Source organism: Uloborus diversus, chromosome 8 (assembly GCF_026930045.1).
Source record: "Uloborus diversus isolate 005 chromosome 8, Udiv.v.3.1, whole genome shotgun sequence".
Classification (NCBI taxonomy): domain Eukaryota; kingdom Metazoa; phylum Arthropoda; class Arachnida; order Araneae; family Uloboridae; genus Uloborus; species Uloborus diversus.
The window spans coordinates 43,562,005-43,584,328 of NC_072738.1; the positions used below are offsets into that span (position 1 = coordinate 43,562,005).

The 22,324-nt window shown below is 32.3% G+C and overlaps 1 protein-coding gene and 1 non-coding gene across 2 annotated transcripts in view; one reads left to right on the forward strand and one right to left on the reverse strand.

Annotated features, from left to right (window-relative positions):
- LOC129228292 (Bardet-Biedl syndrome 2 protein homolog) overlaps positions 1 to 19,965 on the reverse strand; it is a 46,968-nt gene extending 27,003 nt beyond the window's left edge. The window contains exons 1-7 of the mRNA XM_054862969.1: positions 19,849 to 19,965; positions 9,872 to 10,096; positions 7,166 to 7,291; positions 3,486 to 3,548; positions 3,005 to 3,187; positions 1,075 to 1,161; positions 853 to 988 (exon numbers count right to left, since the gene is read on the reverse strand). Coding sequence (XP_054718944.1) covers positions 853 to 988; positions 1,075 to 1,161; positions 3,005 to 3,187; positions 3,486 to 3,548; positions 7,166 to 7,291; positions 9,872 to 10,096; positions 19,849 to 19,965 — 937 coding nt within the window. The remainder of the gene's footprint in view (positions 1 to 852; positions 989 to 1,074; positions 1,162 to 3,004; positions 3,188 to 3,485; positions 3,549 to 7,165; positions 7,292 to 9,871; positions 10,097 to 19,848) is intronic.
- On the forward strand, positions 13,128 to 13,202 carry Trnai-aau (transfer RNA isoleucine (anticodon AAU)). Its single transcript has one exon. It is a non-coding gene; the product is annotated as a tRNA-Ile (tRNA).
- Positions 19,966 to 22,324: the final 2,359 nt, after the last annotated feature.

The following is a 22,324-nucleotide window of genomic DNA, read 5'->3' on the forward strand; positions in this document are numbered from 1 at the left end:
TATTAAAATTTTTAATGTTTTTGGATTTTTTATATCCACTAAGAGCTTTGTTGAAACTTTCTTTCATATTGTATTTAGAGATTTTCTTTTAAAGCATATTATAAAAATTTGATCTTTACTCAATGAAAACGTTTCAATAGGGTTCCCAGGACCTATGAAAAGTCCTTGAGTTTGGCAACAATTTGAAGTATTGACAAAGTTATTGTACTTAGACTAACTATTTTTAAAGAAACTCAAATTGAAACTTTTGAACAAATATACTTGTTAGGATTAAAAAAAATAGTTTTTGAAGAAGGAGATACAATTTTAAACTATACAAATGTATAAACTTTCTGATATAATAAAATCAATAAAAATTAAACAAATAACGTTTATGTTTTTCATTTTGTTCAAATGTCAGACAACAATGTTATTCAAAAAGCTACTATTTAAACTCATTGTAAGTAGAAAGCATAGTGGATCATAATTTAGATGAAATAATTTGTTGGAATAAAAGTAATGATCATTTAATGTGCGATAAGAACACAGATTAAAGGTGGTAAGAAGTCATTGCAGGAAAATCTTCAAAGAAAAGTTTCTACCCGCACTGGGCTGACTTCGTGAGTACAGTAACCCTTCACTGCATTGCTCATTCGGATATATTGTGCTTTTTCTTTACGATGCACGTAGTTTCTACTATAATTACTATCAAATTATAAATAAAATCACTGAATTTTAGGTGCTCAACAATGAAAGAATGCCATTTTGCATGCTATGACATGAGTTTCATCGTTGGTGATTCAGAGTGTTACTTGATCAGAGATTTTTGCGATTATATATGTACAATTTAACTACATCATAGGAGAAACGTACTTTCACCATCTGTTGCACAAAAAATCAACTCTTCCTTCCCAGATAAGCGATAATCTCCCTTGACAATGCCAGCAATGCAGTGTGATAAATTATCCTTAAACACTACTTCTCCAGTTTGAACATTCCGAGCATCTATCTGAAAAGTAAATATATATTACTTTTGAATCTGCTTGAGAATTATTTGTCTTTATTTTTGTGTACATCAGAAGAATAAAAAATTACCTTTCCATTACTCCAGCCTGTTATAATTTCCGGTACCCCATCTCCATCAATATCAAAACTGTTCAGGCATATTGCTTGATTCTTCGACTACCAAAAAATAGCAATTTAACATAGTGCACTTAAAAAGCAATGTAATGGCATTTATTAATAATTGACCATGCCTGAAATGAACTTTAGTTGAAGTAACCTTATATTAATTTCTAGGAATGATGGAAAGAAGTAGAGAAATTTTCCCCCTTCTAGAAACTTGGCAAAATTTTCAAATAAAAATAATGAATTTATATGAAAATTAGTTAAATAATGCAGAATAGTTTTCTTGGTTAAATTAATCTCCTTTGACAATTTTACTATTCACAAAGGAGGACCAGGTCAAAATATTTTTAAAAATATTTTGTACACCTGTATAAAAAATGCTACTAGATGCTGTGAACTTACATAACCAACTAAAAATGCCTTCATTTGACAATAGGTCTATTCTCCTTTTTTTCCCAGAAGCTTGGTTTTAAAATACAGTACAATCTTCTGTTCCACATTATACATTAAGATGCTTAAGAATTTTAACTAAAAAAATCAATGTAAGAGTACAGTCAAAAGTTGAAACTGAAGCTAGTTGGGATAACTAAAACTAATTATTAATTGAATTTCGTAAACAAAACTTAATATTACTACACATAACTTTAATTTGAACCTATTCTTACAAAACAAATGAAATGAAAGAACTAAATACAAATACATTTGACGTAATTTAGGATCTAGGTGAGGTTGACATCTTTCACACACACTTTCACAACATTGATTGGATGATTATCACTATTTGCTCTTCACAAGTTTTTGAATATTAGGTCATAACTTGTAAAAAAGGGCACTTCAGGTCTTTTTTAATGCCAATCCTTACTCAATATTTTGACTTTATGCCAGCTAATGCTGCGACAAGAATAATTCATAGGAAAATGGATATCAACTGCATTAAAAACTTCAAAAACGGTAATAATCAAGAATATATTTGCATGTAACCTCAAAATTGAGTAAATTATAGTTTGTTTCACTTTTTAAATGTTATTTTGGAATACATTCACCTGGGGCGCACCCTGCAGTATGCCACCCCCAGGTTGAGAGCTACTGTTTTAAATCATTTCAAAATATTTATATAGTGTCTTTATATACTGTGCCCTAAACTTAAATTTTTGAGACAAAAGGGTTACAAATTGTTCCAATTTACCTAAAGCAACTCTAAGTTTTACCAAATGATGAAATATGAGCATGCAAACGTACCTGCATCTAGTAAGAAGAAACATTAGGCATTATTTTATTTTTGAATTTATTTATTTATTAAATATTGTGCTTGTCTTCAAATTTGCCAAATAAGGAAATTTTTTGGGGTCACCGTGAACTCCTATTGGGGAGTCTCTTTCTGAAGTTTTTATATTTTGCAAGAAAAATATATAAACTTCAGAAAAATTGCATTTAACTTGGAAAAAAAAGGCTGATGACGATTTTTTTTTTTTTTTTTTTTTTTTTTTTTTTTGAATAATTAGCACATTTTAACCTTGTATAAAATAACAACAAAGAACAGCAACAATAAGTAGGTTAAAAGAAAAAGATAATTTTATGCTAAAGTTTACATTAGTTACCTAAAATAGATGTTAAACATAAAACTTAAAAACATATTGTTTGTTGGTTCAGGATTATAAAAAAAATTGGATTTCTGTTGAATATTATTGCTGTTTTTGAAATCTTAGAAAATTAACTAAAAGCCAATATATATATCGTTGTTTAAATTCATTGATTGTCAAATTTTTGAGAAATTTTTAAATCAGTCATATTGTTTTTTTTTTCTTTTAATTATTATTTTTCTCAACTTATTTTTGTGCAGTGAAAAAATTAAGAGCAAGATCTTAAATGCTGCATATTAATGAACAAATATATTTACCTTGATCCTCCATGATCGTTCCAGGCCTTTGTAAACTCCTACTGTGCCATTAGCCAGAGCATAGCCAAAATGTTGACCCATTACTTTACACAAACCAGTAACTGATTCAGTTTCTGTCATCTCTGCAATTATGACATCATTTCGGAAAACACGAATGTCAAAATCTTCAGATCCTACAATCAGCTATATGGGAAAAATAGAAAAAGACATGATAATAAAGCCATAACAAAATGAGTTTTATGTATTTATTTATTTTACATTGATAAATTGCAACCCTTGTACAATTATGTATGTTCTTAAGTACATTTGCATGTGCGAGACGAAATTTGAGTGAAAAATATTTCTATACAATCCATTCTGTTGCAATATTTCATTTACTATTCAAAAGGTGGTAAAAATATTCCTTGTTATGCTGATTGTAAAAATGAAAATAGGAATGAAATGAATTTGTTTCAAATATTCTGATGTTCAAAATTCTTACCTCATTGAAGGAGTCATGATTAAAGTCACACAATGTGATTGAACTAACATTGTCTCCAGTCACCTAAAAAAAAGGATCAATATATTAGTACAACCAGATAAATATTTAGGAACATCAAATGACATCTTCATATGATCAAAAGATTTATTATATTGGTACAAATTTCCCACTTTTCCAATGAACAGCATTTTGAAGTAAACTTGTTGAAAGTAGGAGAAATAAAAATACATAATTTACTAAATGCTAGGTCTTTTAAAAGAAGAATGAAGCATTTTCTCCCAATAGGTCACACATTATTACCACCTCTTATTTGCTTGATACTAAATATTCAGTAGCATTGAAAATTATCTCATGTAAAGTTAAAAATGTTCCAAAAATTGGCCAAAAGAAATTCATCTGTAATATCTTAATACTGGTAGTTACTATTTATTCCAGTAAAATTCCATGCATGTAACATAATGTCTATACAAAGAGCATAAATAATCTGTAGCAAAGCTTGAAGAAATGTTAAACATTTTTCAGAAAAATGTTTGGAAATCAGAGCACCAACTACTGTGAATTTGAAAATGGCTAAAAAATCAAAATTTTCCAGGTAAATTTAAAATTGTGTCCTTTTGTGTAATAGTGGATTATCTGTGAAAAAAGTGTTAAAAAAGTTATCTGTATTTTTTCCCTCAACACCAATGCATTGAACCTCAATATATACAGCAGGATTCACCGATACTGTCACCTTCCCTGTATGTTGTTTATTTTACACAGCTTGAATGTTCTTCTTACGCAATTCAGGCTGTGCAAAATAAACAACATACCGTAAAAGAAGCCTTCCTTTCTTGAGTTTGTCTCCAAGTAATTAGCGTATTATAATGACAATTTAGAAAATAAATCATTATTTTTTATATTAGTTTTGAAAAAATCTTACAAGGTATTGTTTCACGTTTTTAATTTAGTTGCTGAAATTTTATGTAAAATCAAAACTTCATTTTTCTGCATTGTATTATCCGCGGATTATACGAAGATTTTTTTCCTTCAGACTGATTTTAGGACTTCAATTTTGAAAAAAAAATCAGGGGAGGGCTCCAGAACTCCTTCCCGTAATAATTTTTAAAGTTTGTCTGCAATTACGTTTTCGGAACTGCAATTATGAAAATTTGAAGGGGTAGAGGAATTAATTCCTATTTATTCTTCAAAAAAAAAAAAAAACGATCGGGGAGAGTCCCGAAACTCCGTCCCTTATGGCCTATAACTGCATTTTAAGGCTTCAATTTCTACAAATTTCGGTGGAGTCCCCAGTACCGTTCTGTCTTCTAACATCACCAAAGGCCGTCTAAAATAACATTTTTTTTTTTTAAACTACAAGTTTCAAAATTGAGAGATTTGATGAGCAAATCAAATAAACCAAATTGATGAGATTTTTTCCCTATTGTGCCCCCCCTCCCACCCCATAAAAATTATTTTCTAGTTGTGCTACTGTGTGTGTTGTGTTGTATCTACGTGTGTGCATATACGTATCGTTACAAGATTATTTTTTTAATTCAAAAAACGTCTTTTTATTGTTACATAGAAATTATTACTTGTTTAAAATTACTGCTCATGTAGTTAAATATATAATTTGAAGAAGAAAAAAATTAGATATTTTTTCTCTTTGTCTGGATAAAAAATCTGAGTCTGCCCCATGGGGGTCAGCAGATTCATATACAGAAGGGTACACCCACATGTAAATCGATAAGATTTTTTTTTACAAGTTTTTAAATTTATTTATTCATAGTTTTTTTTTTAATTTAGCTTATCTATTTTTATTTTATTAATTTTAAAGCGAATACTGAGATGTGTTTTCATTTTTGTTAAAGTTAATTAATTTATAATTTTTTCATATTTCTGTGATCACAATATTTTTGCACTTTTGTAATTTGGTCTCGCTTAAAATTAAATTAATTTTACTCATTCAAAATAATTAGTTATAAAAAGATTAAAAATAATATTTTTTATTTAATAGAGTAATATTTCTTAGTAATTTATTTATTTATTTTGAACAGAAAGTTGGTGAAAGTGATACCCCCTTCCCTTCAAAGTCCTCCCTTGCAGCCCCCTACCAGTGCTGCAAGGGAGGTGTACTGCAGCACCGGAAAGCATACTGGACATAAACGTGAGATTAATAACTTTTGTGATGTATTTGTAGCTTTTCCCTATCTGATTCATTAAATTTTATTTTTTAAAGTCAGGAGGTGAGAGTGCACCACCCTGCCGGCAATCATGGACATAAACATGATACTATTAATATCTTTCGTGATTTACTTAGTAGTTTTAAGTATTTTGTAGTTTATCCTGCGTTTAAAATGAATTTAATTTTATTTATTTAACACAAATAATTACTTCAAGACAGTTTATATTTTAAAAAAAAAGTTTAAAAAAATCCTTTTTTTCTTCAAAAATCGAGGGTTTGGGGGCGAGTGCACCCATGATCTGGCCCCCTCACTTTTTCAAGGCACGAGTCACCACTGTGTTCTGTTGCTAAGTTTACAGACATATTTTTTTAATTATGAAATTGATGCAATGTGCAGATTAAGTGAACTTAATAAAATGTGATAAAGGTCATCTACTAAACAACAGAAGCTCCACCCTTGCTTTGCAGCTTTGTGTACTGTTCAGTCTTTTAGGGGTGCAATACATTACAAAATAACCATTTAATTTATTCGTAATACCCTGTCACCCAATAAATGAATTAACAAAAATTAATTACAACTGTGCAGTTCTTCATTAGCTGACATAAATACCTTGATTGGTTTAAGCAATATTGTATTTATATGAAACAATTTGCTAAAGTTAAGTTATTTATCAAGTAAAACAAAAGTGAAATAATCAACTATTCCCATCGATTGTACTTTAGCTTTACTGTATAAGGGGCATTCCAGGGTATTTTTGACATTTATGTAGAGTCCGTAACGTGACCTTTTTTGCCATAACTTTTTAATTTACTGTTTGATTAGCATATTATTTTATTTTGATCTTTTCCTACCAACACACCAGCTCAAATTAAAATTATTTGCAAATAATTGCCATAAGCTTCCTTATTTGGTTTTCATCTTTACTAATAATAAAGCTGAAAGTCTGGATATTTGTCTCTCTGGACATCTGTTACGCTCATAGCGCTTAGACCGTTCGACCGATTTTCCTAAAATTTGGCACAAAATTAGTTTGTAGCATAAAGGTGAGCACCTCAAAGCGATTTTTTGAAAATTCGATTTTGTTCTTTTTCTATTCCAATTTTAAGAACATTTTACCGAGCAAATTATCATAACGTGGACGAATAAACCACCATAACATGGACTAGCAAATTACCATAACGTGAACAAGCAAACTACCATACGCGATCATGGGCGAGCAAATTAACATAGAAAATTGGCGAGAAATTCATTATCCATTATTTGTAAATGTGCAGGTGAACCAAATGATCTTTTATTTTTTTACTACAGGCAAAGCTGCGTGGGTACCACTAGTTCAAAATAAAGCACGAAAAAAAAGTCAATATCTAACATTTCCCTATTGTTCGTAAGGAATCTAAAACATGTTTCTTCAAATATCTCTAAAACTCTTTTTTTCACATACTGCCATTAACCTTCATACAGCAACAATTTTTACACCTTGGGGGGTAAAGTTATTGGAAAATTCTGCATTTAACTTACCGTCCAATAGGCATCATTTCCTTCACAGTCAAACCCTTGCAGGGAGCAATTTCCTCCTACGATAGCTAGCGGTTTATCTCTTGCTCCAAGATGACCAATTAACACACAATTAGCACCATCATGAACCTAAATTTGGATAATTTGATTGTAATTAAAGTAAAAAAATCAGTCAAATGTATAAGTAATATATATGGAAAATAATATACAAAATTAGTAAAAATCATAAAACATTATAAGTTTTTAATATGACATTAAAATTCACTTTGATATCGGTTGTAATATGCTAAACCTCAAATTTAAAAATACAATGAGCTATTTTTTTGGCTCATTATGCTTTACTCACATACATAAATATTTCCGACTTCAAAAGGTAAAATATTTTAACTTTGGTGAATTTGAATACTTGGAAATCCAGGAAACTAGAAAGTTTTAAGAAAATAATGGTTTTTGGTCTTTTAGGTATTCTTAACTTGATAGTCCATATTATTTTCAAAATAATGATTTCCAAATCTGATAACTTTTGATTATCAACTACATCCAATGTACATAAATATTTTAAGTAATAACTACAATATTGGGATTACATTCTATCATTTTTTTTTTTTAAATAATGTTATTACAGTCGAACTTGCTAATAGCGGGCCCTGTTTTATCGAGAACTCGGATTAAGCGAGGAAAGCAAAAAGATTTGGTTGGTACGATGTTAAGTTTATGGGAATAAAACTCGCTTTTAATAAGCAAATCTCGCTTAAAGCGAGCAACATTTTTGTAATCCATAAAATGTCTGTTGATTTCCTCCACAGAAAAGACTGTTCTGTTTTTGAGAAAACTTCATTAACATTTTGAATTCGACCAAAAGTTATAGATAAGACAAAAACCCTAAGAAAAAGCGATGACTGCCCTTTGTTTGAAATTAGTAGAATAGAGGAGCATTTAAAAATTGTATATTTGTTGAAGCAAATGTTATCATTTCTCAGATCCGAAGATCTTGTAGCGCAAAGTCAAGCTAATGATGCGACCAGGATAACGACAAATGTGAAGAATTTGAAGTTTAACAGCCCTCAACACACCCAATGGCTTCTAAAGTGCAGAAAAACTTCAAACTGTATTTTGAAGCCATTAATGCAAATGACAATGTTTTTTGCTCCCCACATTTTTTGAAAACATTAACAAGAAAGAGAATAAGACAGTTCAAATCAAACTACCAACTTCTTTGATACCGTACATAAAGATGAAAATAACAAAGCAAGCATAGATAAATTTTTATGATTTTTTCAATTTTTTCACCAACCTGTTTTTTTTACGACCACTCGGCTATAATGAGCAAATTTCGCGGTCTCTTCGCTCGTTATAAGCAAGTTCGACTGTGCATTGCTTTTCAAATACTGTAAAAGCACTTATTTTTGCATGCTCCTCGTAGTTGTAAGAATTTAAGCCTCCCGAAATATTTTTTCTTAGTGTATTTTTTAATTTCTAACTGAAATTCTCGAAATTTTCAGCTCATGAATTCACTAATGTTTTTTATTTTTGCGAAATTTATGGCAGACAAAAATAAGTGCTTCTGCAGTAAGTGACTCACAAAAAGTTTCTTTATTTTTTTAATAACAGTTTAAAAAAATATTTGTACTATTTTAAGTGAATTATAGTTCAAACTTTGAATGCTATCAGGAAACTTATGGCGGAAAATGTTAAACTTTTGTAGGTGAAGAAAGTAGTAATATTAAGATTTAAAAAAGAGAGTATTTTTTAGTGTATTAAAATTATTGCACAGTTCATAGGTTAAAGACATATACATTGTAGTTAAAAAATTCCGTACTAAGAAAAGAAGTCAACACTTTAAGAGTAACGCAGTTGTTTTGGTTATAGTGACAACTCTTTTATAACCTCAAAAAAATTCAGGCCCTTCATTCGCCCATAAAATGTTCACTTTTTTTTTATATAGGGTAAAATGGAAAATAAATATTTTTCACGTGAAAACTTTTCTATTTGATTGTAAAACATATTTTTTTTATCAAATTAATCAGTAAATAAAAGGATGAATGAATAAATGAAAAGATAATGACACAATAAACTAATAACTCAATGAATAAATTCATTAATGCATAAGGAAAAATAAATGAGTGAATAAAATAGGAAATAAATAAGCAAATGAAGAAATAAATAACTAAATTATTAAATGAAGGAATGAAAGAAATGAATTAATTAATCAAGAAGGAAGTCATGTAGTAGATGATGGAATAAGTAAATGAAATGAGTTGTTTCACTTTTCCCACTTTACCTTGCACTTGACTTAAATAAAATATTTTTAAAAATAAGCCAAATATTAACCAAATAAGTACTGTATTGAATATTAGTAGGTCTTAACTAATAACAAGAACTTTAATATTAACCAAAAAAATTTTGACTTGCAACAAAATATTACAATTTGTATATCTTGTCAATTTTTGAAAATTGTTTATCATCAATTGCTTTGATTTTTAGAGGTAATTTTTTCTTGACTGGAATAAGCTACATGTTTTACTACAAAGTTAAAAAACTGCAAGAAATGTGACACTAAAATTAGAATAAATATTTCACCATTTCACTTTGCCCCACATTTCCCTACTATTCCGATGATGCTATAACCGAGTTTTACTGTAACTGGAAATCAAAACATTGAACGTTTTTCTACTGCTACTTAATTTTTCAATATATTTTAAGACTCACATCTTTATAAAATAAATCTGTGTTGTTTTCAACGTCATATGCTAGAAGATTGGTTGCAGTTCCTACAACTAATATATCACATTTAGAATCTGTTTTCATGGCCCCAGCTGCAACACATGTTATTGACTGATTGATGTTCAAAAGGCTTAAATCTCCAGTTAATTCAGCATTAGCCCATCGACCACCTTTCCTCAAACTATTTCTATGTGGACTATGGACAAAAATCTGAAAAAAAAGGATATTTTAAAATAATTCCACAAGTATATGGGCAATGAATATTAAATTGAAATACAACATTATCTTGTGAAAGAAGATCTATTTTTTTTCTGTATTTTATTCAACAATAGTATTTTAAACATATCTAGTTCATAGAATTTGTTATTCATATTCCTGAACATTGCACGGTTTCAACATGTTTCAAAAAAGCTTGAGAATTAATTTACTTTCCCAGCATAAGGTAAAAGAGGTGTGATGTCCAATGGCGGGGGGGGGGGGGGGTGACAGCATTGCGTCAATTTGTTGAATTTTGCTATAATTCCACCTAAGTGGCTCAAGTAGAGACCTTCACAAAACAGCTGTGCAAGTGGGGTCAGTGTAAATGATAATGTCTAATCGTATGTTGGTTTTCTCAAATGTTATTGCTTTCCGCCTGCAAACTCATTATGGCAGATTTAAAAAAAAGGGGGTAGCTTAAAAAGTTTTGCTTCCTGCTTGAAAAGTCGGCAACAGAATCTTACCAAAATGCTTCAACAAGCTTTCAAGAACGTTGCTATGAACCGAGCACAAGTTTTTGAGTGGTTTGGGCGCTTTAAACGTGGTGAAATGGATGTTGAAGATCATGCTTGTTCTGGGCGACCTTCAACGGCTCAAAGTGATTAAAACATTGGAAGAATCCACTGAAAAATCAACTAGAATAGTCGTTTTACATTTAACGACTATTTCAGAAGAAACAGAAGTGAGTTGGAACTCATGCGGGCAATCGGGCAAATGGTTCCTTCACCATGGTAACACTCCCGCACACTCTAACTGCTATTTTACCTCTCAGGGAAGGCCAGTCCCAGTTGTTCCTCACCCCCGTATTTGCCAGACCTAGTCCCCTGTAATTTTTTCTGTTCCCAAGGATGAAAAAAAAAACTAAAAGGGAATCGTTTTGATGATGTAGAGGCTGTCAAGACTGCTTGGAAAAGAGCACTGGACGAGATCAAAGTTGAAGAGTTCCAGAGGAGGGATTAAATAATTATCCAAATATCTAATCTCAAAATAATTATCCAACCAGTTCCATTTTAGCACCAATCTAAAGCCTTGGAAAAATACCCCTGGAGTACATTTACTTCCTTCAAATTTCAAAAAAAAAAAAAAAAAAAAAAAAAAAAAAAAAAAAACAAGGCTGTAAAATTATTAGAAGAACAGTTATAAGCATTTTTAAGCCTAATAGAACAGCATTTTCATTTTGGAAAATTATCGTTTGTGCGATCTCATTTTAAATTAGCATAAATAAAACCATTACAGAAGGTTGCCACTTTTTTTCCTTGACTGTGACTAAATAAATTTTGTTTTTGTTTTGAGGTAAAAATTTCCCCCTTTTGATTATTATTTGGGGATTTATCTTTTTTCTTTTTTGTACTGCCAGCAGAAGATAATCAAGGATTATTTATAGAGGGTTACATTTAATTTATTTGGGAATTTTTGATTTGCGGTTTTTTCTTTTTTTAAGAATGAAGTTTTTGATGAGAAATTTTGCTGTATTTTTTTTCCTCTAATTGTTGAACATGCATCACTTGACATAACTTTTATTTTTGAGGTACACTGTGCAAAGCCGGGCAATGCTGCTAGATATGTATATATTAATTTAAGCAATACAAAAGAATGTGTACCCGACGAATATATTGAAATACTGAACCACAAATACAAATACAAATACAAATACAAATGTGACGACCAGCAACAGGCACTGGGCCCAGCTAGGCTGGTCCTAGTCAATTAATTAGTCCCCAATGAAGATCAATGGCCCTCTTAAAGCTATCCACTCCCTTGCTCATTACCGCCTCTTCCGGTAAGCTATTCCAAGTGCCCACGACCCTGCTAAAGTAGTAGTTTTTCCTGATTTCCAAGTTAGCCTGAGATTTAAATAGCTTAAAACAATGACCCCTCGTCCTGCTTTCCCCGCAAAAATTTAATCCATTTACATCTTTCATTTTGATAAATTTAAATAACTGAATCATGTCCCCTCTGACTTAATACAATTTAATAGGAATAAGTTTGTATAATACGTGTGAAAATGAGACCTGCATTTGAGAACTATAGGGCTTCAGTACTTCTTTTGTGAGACATTAATTCCTTTTGTATATAGTATAAGGGGTATGACATTGATGTTGATGTTTCCAAGAGTTCAATGTTTTTGGGTCACTTTATAGATACCATTTTTTTTTTTTCATTTTGAAGATCCATGTTTTGAAACATTGATATATTTCAATCGATGTCGCTTCTCTGTGAGAAATTTTATTGTAATTTTCAAATACAATACAACAACATCAACATCCAAAAAATATCGAACCCACAACATCGATGTCCCAAAACATCAAAAGTTTAACATCAATGTTAAAAACATTGATGTTTTAACATCAATGTTGCATCCCTAGTTTCCAAGGTAAAAATAATCACTGAGAATAATTGTACATTTATTTTCTTGTTAAATAAGAAGGAGTAAAAACTATTAAAAAATATAGAAATCATTTTGGGAATAGTAAACGGAATAATATTAAAACATGAAGAACCTCAATTAAATTGAAAAAATATTACGTAAGAACTAGCAGATCATGGTGTCACTGTAGTGAATTTTAAACATAGTAATGAGAATTAAAACTCCTCTCAAAAATTTAAATGAACCACATCTGGACATGAATACTAGTAAATTATGATACTAAAGATACATTTAAATGAATTCATAATTATTTTATACTTATGTGGTGAATTGGTTTTGAATTTGTTACCTATTCATTTAGTACCTACGCATTCTTGGCATCCATAGCATTCTCTCCCCCCCCCCCCCAAAAAAAATAGAAAATTCATTTGTAACAAATATTTGACCTATACCAGGTGTGCCCACCTGGGGGTTGAGGGGTCATGGCCCAGACTGTATCATTAAAATTTTTAGAAGGTGTTTTTCCCTTTTTTTCGTAGGGGGCTTTGCAATGTTTAGGGGGTGGGCACCCCTCTAGCACAACTAATATAGAATTTTGAAACTTCATAGTACATAAGCCCATTAGCTCAGTTGGGTTAGAGCGTCGTGCTAATAACGCGAAGGTCGTGGGTTCAATCCCCCAATGGGTCAGATTCCGATTATTTTAGGCAAGACACTTAGTATGCAGTCCTCGATATAAATACAGTTGTAGTAAGTTGTGACTCTGAATAGGAATAGGAATTTTTTGTTGTTTGTCAGGGGCTCGGGTGAGAGATGTAAATAGGATTGCTGAAAAGAAGGGGATATTTAATAAAGAGGATGTAGTTACTTTGTGGGTGGGAACTAACGATGTAGGCCATAGTAACAACGATGAGTTTACAAAGGAATGGAATTCCCTGTTGAACAAAGCAACCAACTGTTCGGCAAATGTCCAAGTGGTTGGTTTGCTTCCCAGGTATGGAGTGCATAGGAGCTGGTTAAACCAACGGGCTAGGTGTATGAACTTGGTAATCAAGGAAATTTGCGTTAAGCGTAGTATCAGGTTTATTGATGTGTGGAGTAAAAGTAAACGCAATTGGATTGCTAGGGATGGCCTGCATCTGAGCTCTACGGGGGTCAAAATGGTTAGTGGTTTGGTTTTAGAGGATTCAGAATCAAAAAACTAAGTTGGAATGGGGGGCATGCTTTAAGGAGTGGAATTCGAATGGGTACTAACTATTGGGATTTTAGTAGAAACCGAAATATGGCGGCTAGTAAGAGAAAAGATTTTAACAGTTGGGATTCAAATAATCGCGCAGCATTAAATAAAGGTAAGATGGGCTTACTTAAGGTTTTTTATACAAATGCTAGTAGTATTAGGAACAAGATGGAAGAATTGAAAAGCATAATTGAAGAGCAAACATTCAAACCGTGTTTTCTCCAAAAATGAAAAAAAATGAGTTAGTGATTTTTCTTTGAACTCAACATTAAATGGTACAAAAATATGCTATTGCTTTCAACCAAAACATATTTTTTCCCATTATAAAACTATTTATAAAATTCAGGTTTCGTTCAAAAAGTGTTTCCTCCAGAGCCAGTTTCCAGTCAAACAGTGATTCCTCCAGTCAACCAATCAGAGGTGTTCTTACTGATCACGTGACCCAGTTATTTCCCAATGTGTCTAGTGTTTCAGAGGTTATGTTATTGTTTGCTTGGTGCTATGTTGGTTTGTTTGTTTATTTAAGAGCGGTGTGATTTCACCTAAATTTTTATTATTAATTTAGGGATGGAAGAAATAATAGATGCACATTGTGAAAAGTGTTGTCTTACAATCTCTTCCTCTTAGCCATGGAATATCAGTTGAAAAGAAAAGAGACGTAGACAAACTTTTAAACTTAATGTATGGCGAAGAGTGGCAAAATCAACCTGATTTTAATTGGTACAAAGACATTATTTATAATTTACCTGCACGCAATGATGAAACGGAGGAAGTAGTGTGCGATTGTTTGGATGAGGATATCGGTTTAAGAATTTAAAGATTTCCTACAATATGCAGGACAATTTTTTTTTCACTTATAAATTTCTAGCTTTATTTTATAACATGATCTTCAAGATCTAGCCACTCAAGATCTAGCCACTCTTCAAGAAGGGGTCTAAAGGTATTGCTGGGAATTATAGACCTGTAAGTTTGACTTCGGTGATTTGTAAGATTTTCGAAACTTTGATCAAAATTAAGATCATGATGTTCTTAGAGACTAATAGTCTGTTGACTAGTTTGCAGTATGGTTTCAGGAAAGGTAAATCCTGTACTACTAATTTATTGCATTTCTACGACAAGGTTACCTCAGCTTTAGATAACAAAAAATGTGTGGATGTTGTTTATATTGATTTTCAAAAAGCTTTTGACAAGGTACCGCATGTTGCTCTTCTCAGCAAGTTAGCTGACATTGGAATAGGAGGAAAAACTTTACTTTGGGTTAGAAATTGGCTTACTGGTAGGAAGCAAAGAGTAGTTGTGAGAGGAAATCATTCTAATTGGAGTGATGTTTTAAGTGGGGTTCCTCAGGGATCAGTTTTAGGGCCTCTTTTGTTTATTATATTTATGAATGACATCAATGAAAATATTTCTGGAAGCATGAATTGTTTTGCTGACGATGTAAAAGTTATGGGGATTGTCGAAAATGAAGAACAAGTAAAACAGCTGCAAGAGGATTTAGATCATATTACTAAGTGGGCAGATAAATGGGGTATGGCAGTTAATGTAGGGAAATGTCAAGTGCTACACTTAGGTCTTGGAAATAAGCGTATGAGATATCGTTTACAGGGTTCAGTCATAAATCAGGCAGATAATGTTATGGATCTGGGTGTCTTTATAAATCAGGACTTCAAGTTTAGTCAACAGTGCAGTATTGCTAGTAACAAAGCCAACAAAATGCTTGGGTTCATCAATAGGTCTATTTCAAACAAATCTAAGAAAGTTCTTCTGCCTTTATATAGGAGTTTAGTAAGACCTCATTTGGAGTATGCTGTTCAGTTTTGGTCACCTTATCTGAAGAAAGATATTTTTGTATTGGAAAGGGTTCAAAGAAGGGTAACTAAATTAGTAAGGGGACTCTCAGATTTAGATTATGATACCAGACTTAATAGGCTTAACATGTATAGCCTGGAGCAAAGGAGAGTCAGAGGGGACATGATTCAGTTATTTAAATTTATCAAAATGAAAGATGTAAACGGATTAAATTTTTGCGGGGAAAGCAGGACAAGGGGTCATTGTTTTAAGCTATTTAAATCTCAGGCTAACTTGGAAATCAGGAAAAACTACTACTTTAGCAGGGTCATGGGCACTTGGAATAGCTTACCGGAAGAGGCGGTAATGAGCAAGGGAGTGGATAGCTTTAAGAGGGCCATTGATCTTCATTGGGGACTAATTAATTGACTAGGACCAGCCTAGCTGGGCCCAGTGCCTGTTGCTGGTCGTCACATTTGTATTTGTATTTGTATGATCAGTTTTATTATGTCATTAATTAGTTTTATTCCATTAAAAAATGTAATCATAACGATATAATGAGTTACTGTCTTTTTCATTCAAAAAGTGTTTTATCCACATTGAAAACATTCAAAACATGTTTCCTCCTGTATTCATTTTAAGTTTATTAGGTAAAGTACACCTACAAATCTTACTAGTAACCAGTAATACAACTAAAAAAATGATAATTGGGGTCTAAAACAAGTTATTTTTTAATTTATTAGTTTTTTGTGTTTCCTGAAAAACTGTATCCGAAGGAGAAAACATGGTTTGAAAGTTTGCTCCTCAATTATAGACGAGAGGTTGGATATTATTGGAGTTACCGAGACATGGGCTACCGAAAGTGATGATGATTTATTATCTATTGCTGGGTATAATTTGTTTAGACAAGATAGAGTAGGTAAAAGAGGTGGTGGGGTTTTATTTTATGTCAGAGACACTTTAATTTGCAATGAATTGGTAATTAATGATAAACCTAATGAGATTGATATGATTTGGCTGGAGTTGATTAGTAATAAGGGCAAAAAACTACGTTTGGGGAATATTTATAGGCCACCCAACTTAAGCCAGGGTCAAGACGAACAGATGTTTAGTGTTATTAGTGACATTTCTAGCAAGGGGTCAGTCATCATAATGGGAGATTTTAATTTTCCAGGAATTGATTGGAATAATTTTTACCATAGTAATAGCAGAGAAGAGGATTTCTTGAAAGTAATTGGTGACTGTTTCTTAGATCAAATTGTAACTCAGGGTACTCGACAGGACGCGATTTTAGATCTAGTTTTCTGCGACATGGAAGGCTCTGTTCAGGGGTTATGTGCAGGGGAACACATTGGAGATAGTGACCACAACAGTATTAGGTTTGGGATTAAATTTGATATGCACAAAGTAGAGAATTTTAGGTTTGTGCCCAATTTCAGAAATACTGACTTTGTGGCACTTCGGCAGAGTTTGAAAGCAGTTTTTTCTTCTGGATTGGACAATGGCAATGTGAATCTTCAGTGGGCAGAGTTTAAGGAAAATCTAGCGAATACGGTTAGAGATTATGTTCCTTTTAGGAGAAAGGGTGTCAACACTAAAATTTGGCCAATGTGGTTCTCCAGGGAAACTAAAGACGCTCTAAATTACAAGCAAGCTGCTTTTCATAGGTTTAAAGAAACAGGTCACAGTGCAGATAGGCTCCAATATTGTAAGGCAAGGTGTAAATTTAAGTATTTGGTACGGATTCAGAAAAGAGAGTTGGAGCAAAGACTGGCAGATAACATAAACAGGAATCCCAAGAGGCTTTTTGCATACGCTAATTCGGGGAAAGTTCGAAATAGTCATATTGGGCCACTGGTTGATGAGCACGAAATTTTAATTCAGGACGATAGTGATATTGCTAATGTTCTTAATAACTTTTTTTTCGAGTGTTTTTAACGATAACTGTATCTCAACAGTTGACACCAACAAGACACAAACTATAGTACAGCTTGAGGACTTTGTATTTTCCAGGGATGACGTTTTACTTCATTTTAAAAAAATTAAAGAGACTAAGGCTCCGGGACCTGATAATATTTATCCAAAAATTTCAGTTGAATGTGCAGAGGAATTAGCAGATGTAATCGCAAACATTTTCAATGCTTCTTATAACTCGGGGACAGTGCCAGAGGACTGGAAGCTAGCTAACATTGCACCGCTCTTCAAGAAAGGGTCTAAAGGGAGTGCGGGAAATTATAGACCTGTGAGTCTAACTTTGGTGGTTTGCAAAATTTTTGAAACATTGATAAAAATTAAGATAGTAAATTTTCTAGAGACTAATAATTTATTGACTAGTTTTCAGTACGGTTTCAGGAAAGGTAAATCTTGTGCAACTAATTTATTACATTTCTATGACAAAGTTACCATGGCTTTGGACAATAAGAAGCCTGTAGATGTTATTTACATTGATTTTCAAAAAGCTTTCGATAAGGTACCGCATGTTGCTCTACTTAGCAAATTAGCTGATATTGAAATGGAGGGAAAACTTTCATTTGGGTAAAAAACTGGCTGACCGGAAGGAAACTAAGGGTAGTTGTAAGGGAAAATTATTCTAATTGGAGTGAGGTTTTAAGTGGGGTTCCTCGAGGATCAGTGTTAGGGCCTGTTTTGTTCATTGTTTTTATGAACGATATTCACAAAAATATTTCTGGGAACATGAATTGTTTTGCTGATGATGTCAAAGTTATGGGGACTGTAGAAAATGAAGAACAAGCAAAACAGCTGCAAGAGGATCTAGATCATATTACGGAGTGGGCTGATAAATGGGGTATGGCTGTTAACGTTGGGAAATGTCAAGTGCTACATTTAGGGCATGGAAATAAGCGTACAAGTTATTATTTGCAAGGTTCAGTCATTAGTCAGGCAGACAAAGTTACTGATCTGGGGGTCTTAATAAGTCAGGATTTAAAGTTTAGCCAACAGTGCAGCATTGCTAGTTACAAGGCCAATAAGATGCTTGGGTTTATCAATAGATCTATTTCAAACAAATCTAAAGAAGTTCTTCTGCCCTTATATAGAAGTTTGGTAAGACCTCATTTGGAGTATGCTGTTCAGTTTTGGTCTCCTTATCTTAAGAAAGACATTAATGCATTGGAAAGGGTTCAAAGGCGAGCTACAAGGCTAATAAATGGACTTTCTCATTTAGACTAGGATTCCAGGCTTAGAAGGCTAAAAATGTACAGTCTTGAGCAAAGAAGAGACCGAGGGGACATGATTCAGTTGTTTAAATTTATTAAAATGAAAGATGTTACGGGGCTGAAGTTTAGCACTGAAAACAGGACAAGGGGTCATTGTTTTAAGCTATTTAAATCTCAGGCTAACATGGATGTTAGGAAAAATTATTATTTTAGCAGGGTAGTGGAACCTTGGAACAGTTTACCGGAAGAGGTGGTAATGAGCAAGGGAGTAGATAGTTTTAAGAGAGCCTTTGATCTTCACTGGGGATCACGTCACTTTTGTATTTGTATTTGTATAACTGCTAGAAAAGTTTTTATTTGAGAATAAGATTGTGTGCACTCAAATGTGCCAGTGTCATAAAATTATAATTCATACTTTTTAAGCAATCACGATTTCACGATTGCTTTTGCTTTCATTTGACTGTTTTGAGGTCCTATCATTTTATTTTCCCGCCAGCACCCTGTGCAGCATCACCGTCGAGGTCTCCAGGTTGCTTCCATATCCTACACTTACACCCTACACACAAACCCTCCCCCCACACACATAAACACACACGCATACATACACACACACACTCGTGATTGTGAAAAACATAATTTGAATTCAAGAGGTCAAAATTCAAATTTTTTTATTTTCACTATTTTTTTCATTCTTATTGAATTCACAACTGCACTTAAAATGAAAGAAACTGTATCAGAATATTAAGATTAATTTCAGTGTGAATTTTTTGTGAGTAATATGTGTTTTAGAGTTCACAAAGCTGAGACATATAGGACATTAGGCCCGTCCATTCCAAATTATCGGGGAGGAGGCAGGAGGGGCAAAAGGTTTGCATTTCATACTTTTTGCGAGAGAAAACATCAAATACATACAAAAATGTACAATTATATATGACTGAATCCAGAGGGGGTCAATTGACCCCCCCCCCCCCCCGATCGGGCAAATGACTGGCCTGAAGGACATCTACCGAAACCAAAGGAAATATTTTTTAAGTAACATAAAATTTGTTTCAATAAAAAAGCAACACTTATAACATTACATATTGATTCAATATGCGTGCAAATCTTTATTGGTTCAAAAGCAAGTGAAATATACTTTATCTGAAGCAGTTGCAGCAGTTATACAAGGATGAACACCATCATATTTTCCAATAGTGACGCGATGTGGCAATATCTTCTGGCTTAAATTCAATGTAAATACAGGGGCTAACATGATGAACTAAATAAAAATAGACCTTTCCTTTCAAACAATTTTAATTTCTAAGGAAAAGCTTTCGCATTAATATGGTCATGTTTACAAAATGTGATAATGGTTGCTATGACAACAAATGGTTACAGTTAAAAAGAAGGAATGTAAATAAACAAATGTTTCGCTTTTTAAGTATTAGTTTTTTCACTAAGAACTTGTACTAATTTCCTTCTTTGAAAATTCACTATTTAAACCTCGAATCGATCACTTCATTTTTGCATGGTTTATGTTTCTTTCGCATTATAACTTCAAATTTTCTTCTGAAGAAGATGATTTATGATTCCCTGTCTGCTTTTATATTTTGTTTTGGATTCCTGTACTTCCACTCTTGTAGATCATTGACATTTCCATATTAAGATGGACAAAGAAGTTTTCTGACGTGCGTAAACAAAGCTTTCGAGAAATTTTCTTTTCAAATCATTTATGTTGTTAACATTTTAATTGAAGCATTATTATTTAGATATGTAGTAGGTTTCCGAACATTCTAAACTTTCATTTAGCTGTTATAGATGTATTTTAATGATTTATTTAAGAATTCTAATTTTATTCAGCTCTCTATGTTTATTAAATAATTACATTTTCAAATATTACGTAGTTTAAGTTTAATTTAATTCTAATGGTAAGTTAAAAGCGCACTCTTTCGAATGAAACAAAATGAAAGTTACTTTGTCATCACTGTTAGTTTATATGTTGAGAAAATATTTTGACTAAAGCTCTTAATATACAATTTCCTTTGCGAATTACAATTATTATTGTTGTTTATTTTTTAAGCCTATTAGTAAGAATGATACAAAAATTGCATGAACGTAATTTCTTCAAAACAACATCGCTTTGAATTTTAAGTTCTCAGAAGACACTAGATTTTTATAAGGGGTTGATAAATTGTCTAAGACCGGTTGGGATAGGGTCCTATTGCTAGTTGTTTCTTTTGTCTTAAAACATGTTTCATATTCTACCTGATCAAAATCTTGTAATTATGTTTCACTAGTTTCTAGACAGGTCATGATTACTTAATAGGCCAGCTTGGCAGTGCCATAGGGCCCCCAAATGAGTTGTGAGGTTTGACTACAGGGGGCTCTAAAAATTGTTTGGTCTAGGACCTCACGGTATATCTATATCTCAATCAGAATCTGCTTCTAGTTGATGAATTCAAAACTGTTCTTAAGAATATTTTCAACAGTTGCTTTGAGTCCCTGCTTTTTATTTGTAAGAGTGTCATTTAAGTAACCAAGATGTAAGGCTTAGGCTAAACTACAGAAAAATTATTCAAAAGTTGATTAGCCTATAAAACCTCGCATTTTTCATTGTTAAGATTTTTGCTTTTTACTTGCTGCAAAAAAAAGGGAATTTTTTAGTAAATATTTTGCATTCAATGAACCCCAACTTGTGTTACAAACTACATCACTGCTTTATGTGTAACTAGCCTAACCTATCTTGTAAAAGGATCATGCCCATATTTGAAGGTGTGAGCTTTCATATACGCGTTAACCTTCATCATGCTTATAAAAAAATTGATAGTTAAATATGCTTTATTAAAATACATTAGTATCAGAGCCGTATACAAGGAAGAAGGGGGGTTCACCCCCCCCCCCCCCGACCCGAAAAGTTCGGTTTGACATTTAAATGTTCGTTTATATTCAAAAATTTCCAAAAAATATTGTTCCAAAACTCAAATGTCTTTCATATATATGTTGCATAAAGCGCTTTCATAATAGATAACCCGACGAGTTGAATATTAGCACAAATATCGCAAAGCTCCACATGAAAGTTTTTAAACCCTCCCCGAAATTATTTTCTGTTTACGTCCCTGATTAGTATAATGTATCAATTTATCTAGATGTTGTTATAACAGGGTGGCGACAGATCAGGGAACTTTATTAATCAGGGAAATATCAGGGAATTTTTAAGAAATAACAAAAATTCAGGGAAAATTGATTTTATGAAGAAAAATTTTTTTTTGCTTTACAAAATTAAGTACTCTAATTCCCTAAGCATTTTTCGCCAATATTATCTGTTCAAAAAAAAAAAAAGTAAAATTAATGAGGTGCGATTATACACTGCCGCATATTTGTGCATCTTTTTTCCTCAATGTCAAAGTATTGAATCTTACTTATTAACCATAAAATGAACTTCCTAAGATTGCTTTTGTGTCTGCTAGGTTGTTTATTTTACCTAGCTTGAAATTTCCTTAATTACGCTTTCAATGCTACGTAAAATAAACAACCATACAGGCAAAGAGGAAGCCTTCATTAATGCCTTAGCTACTTTGCCTTTATTCCATTGTCTCGAAGTAATTAGCGTACTGTAATAACAATTTCAAGAA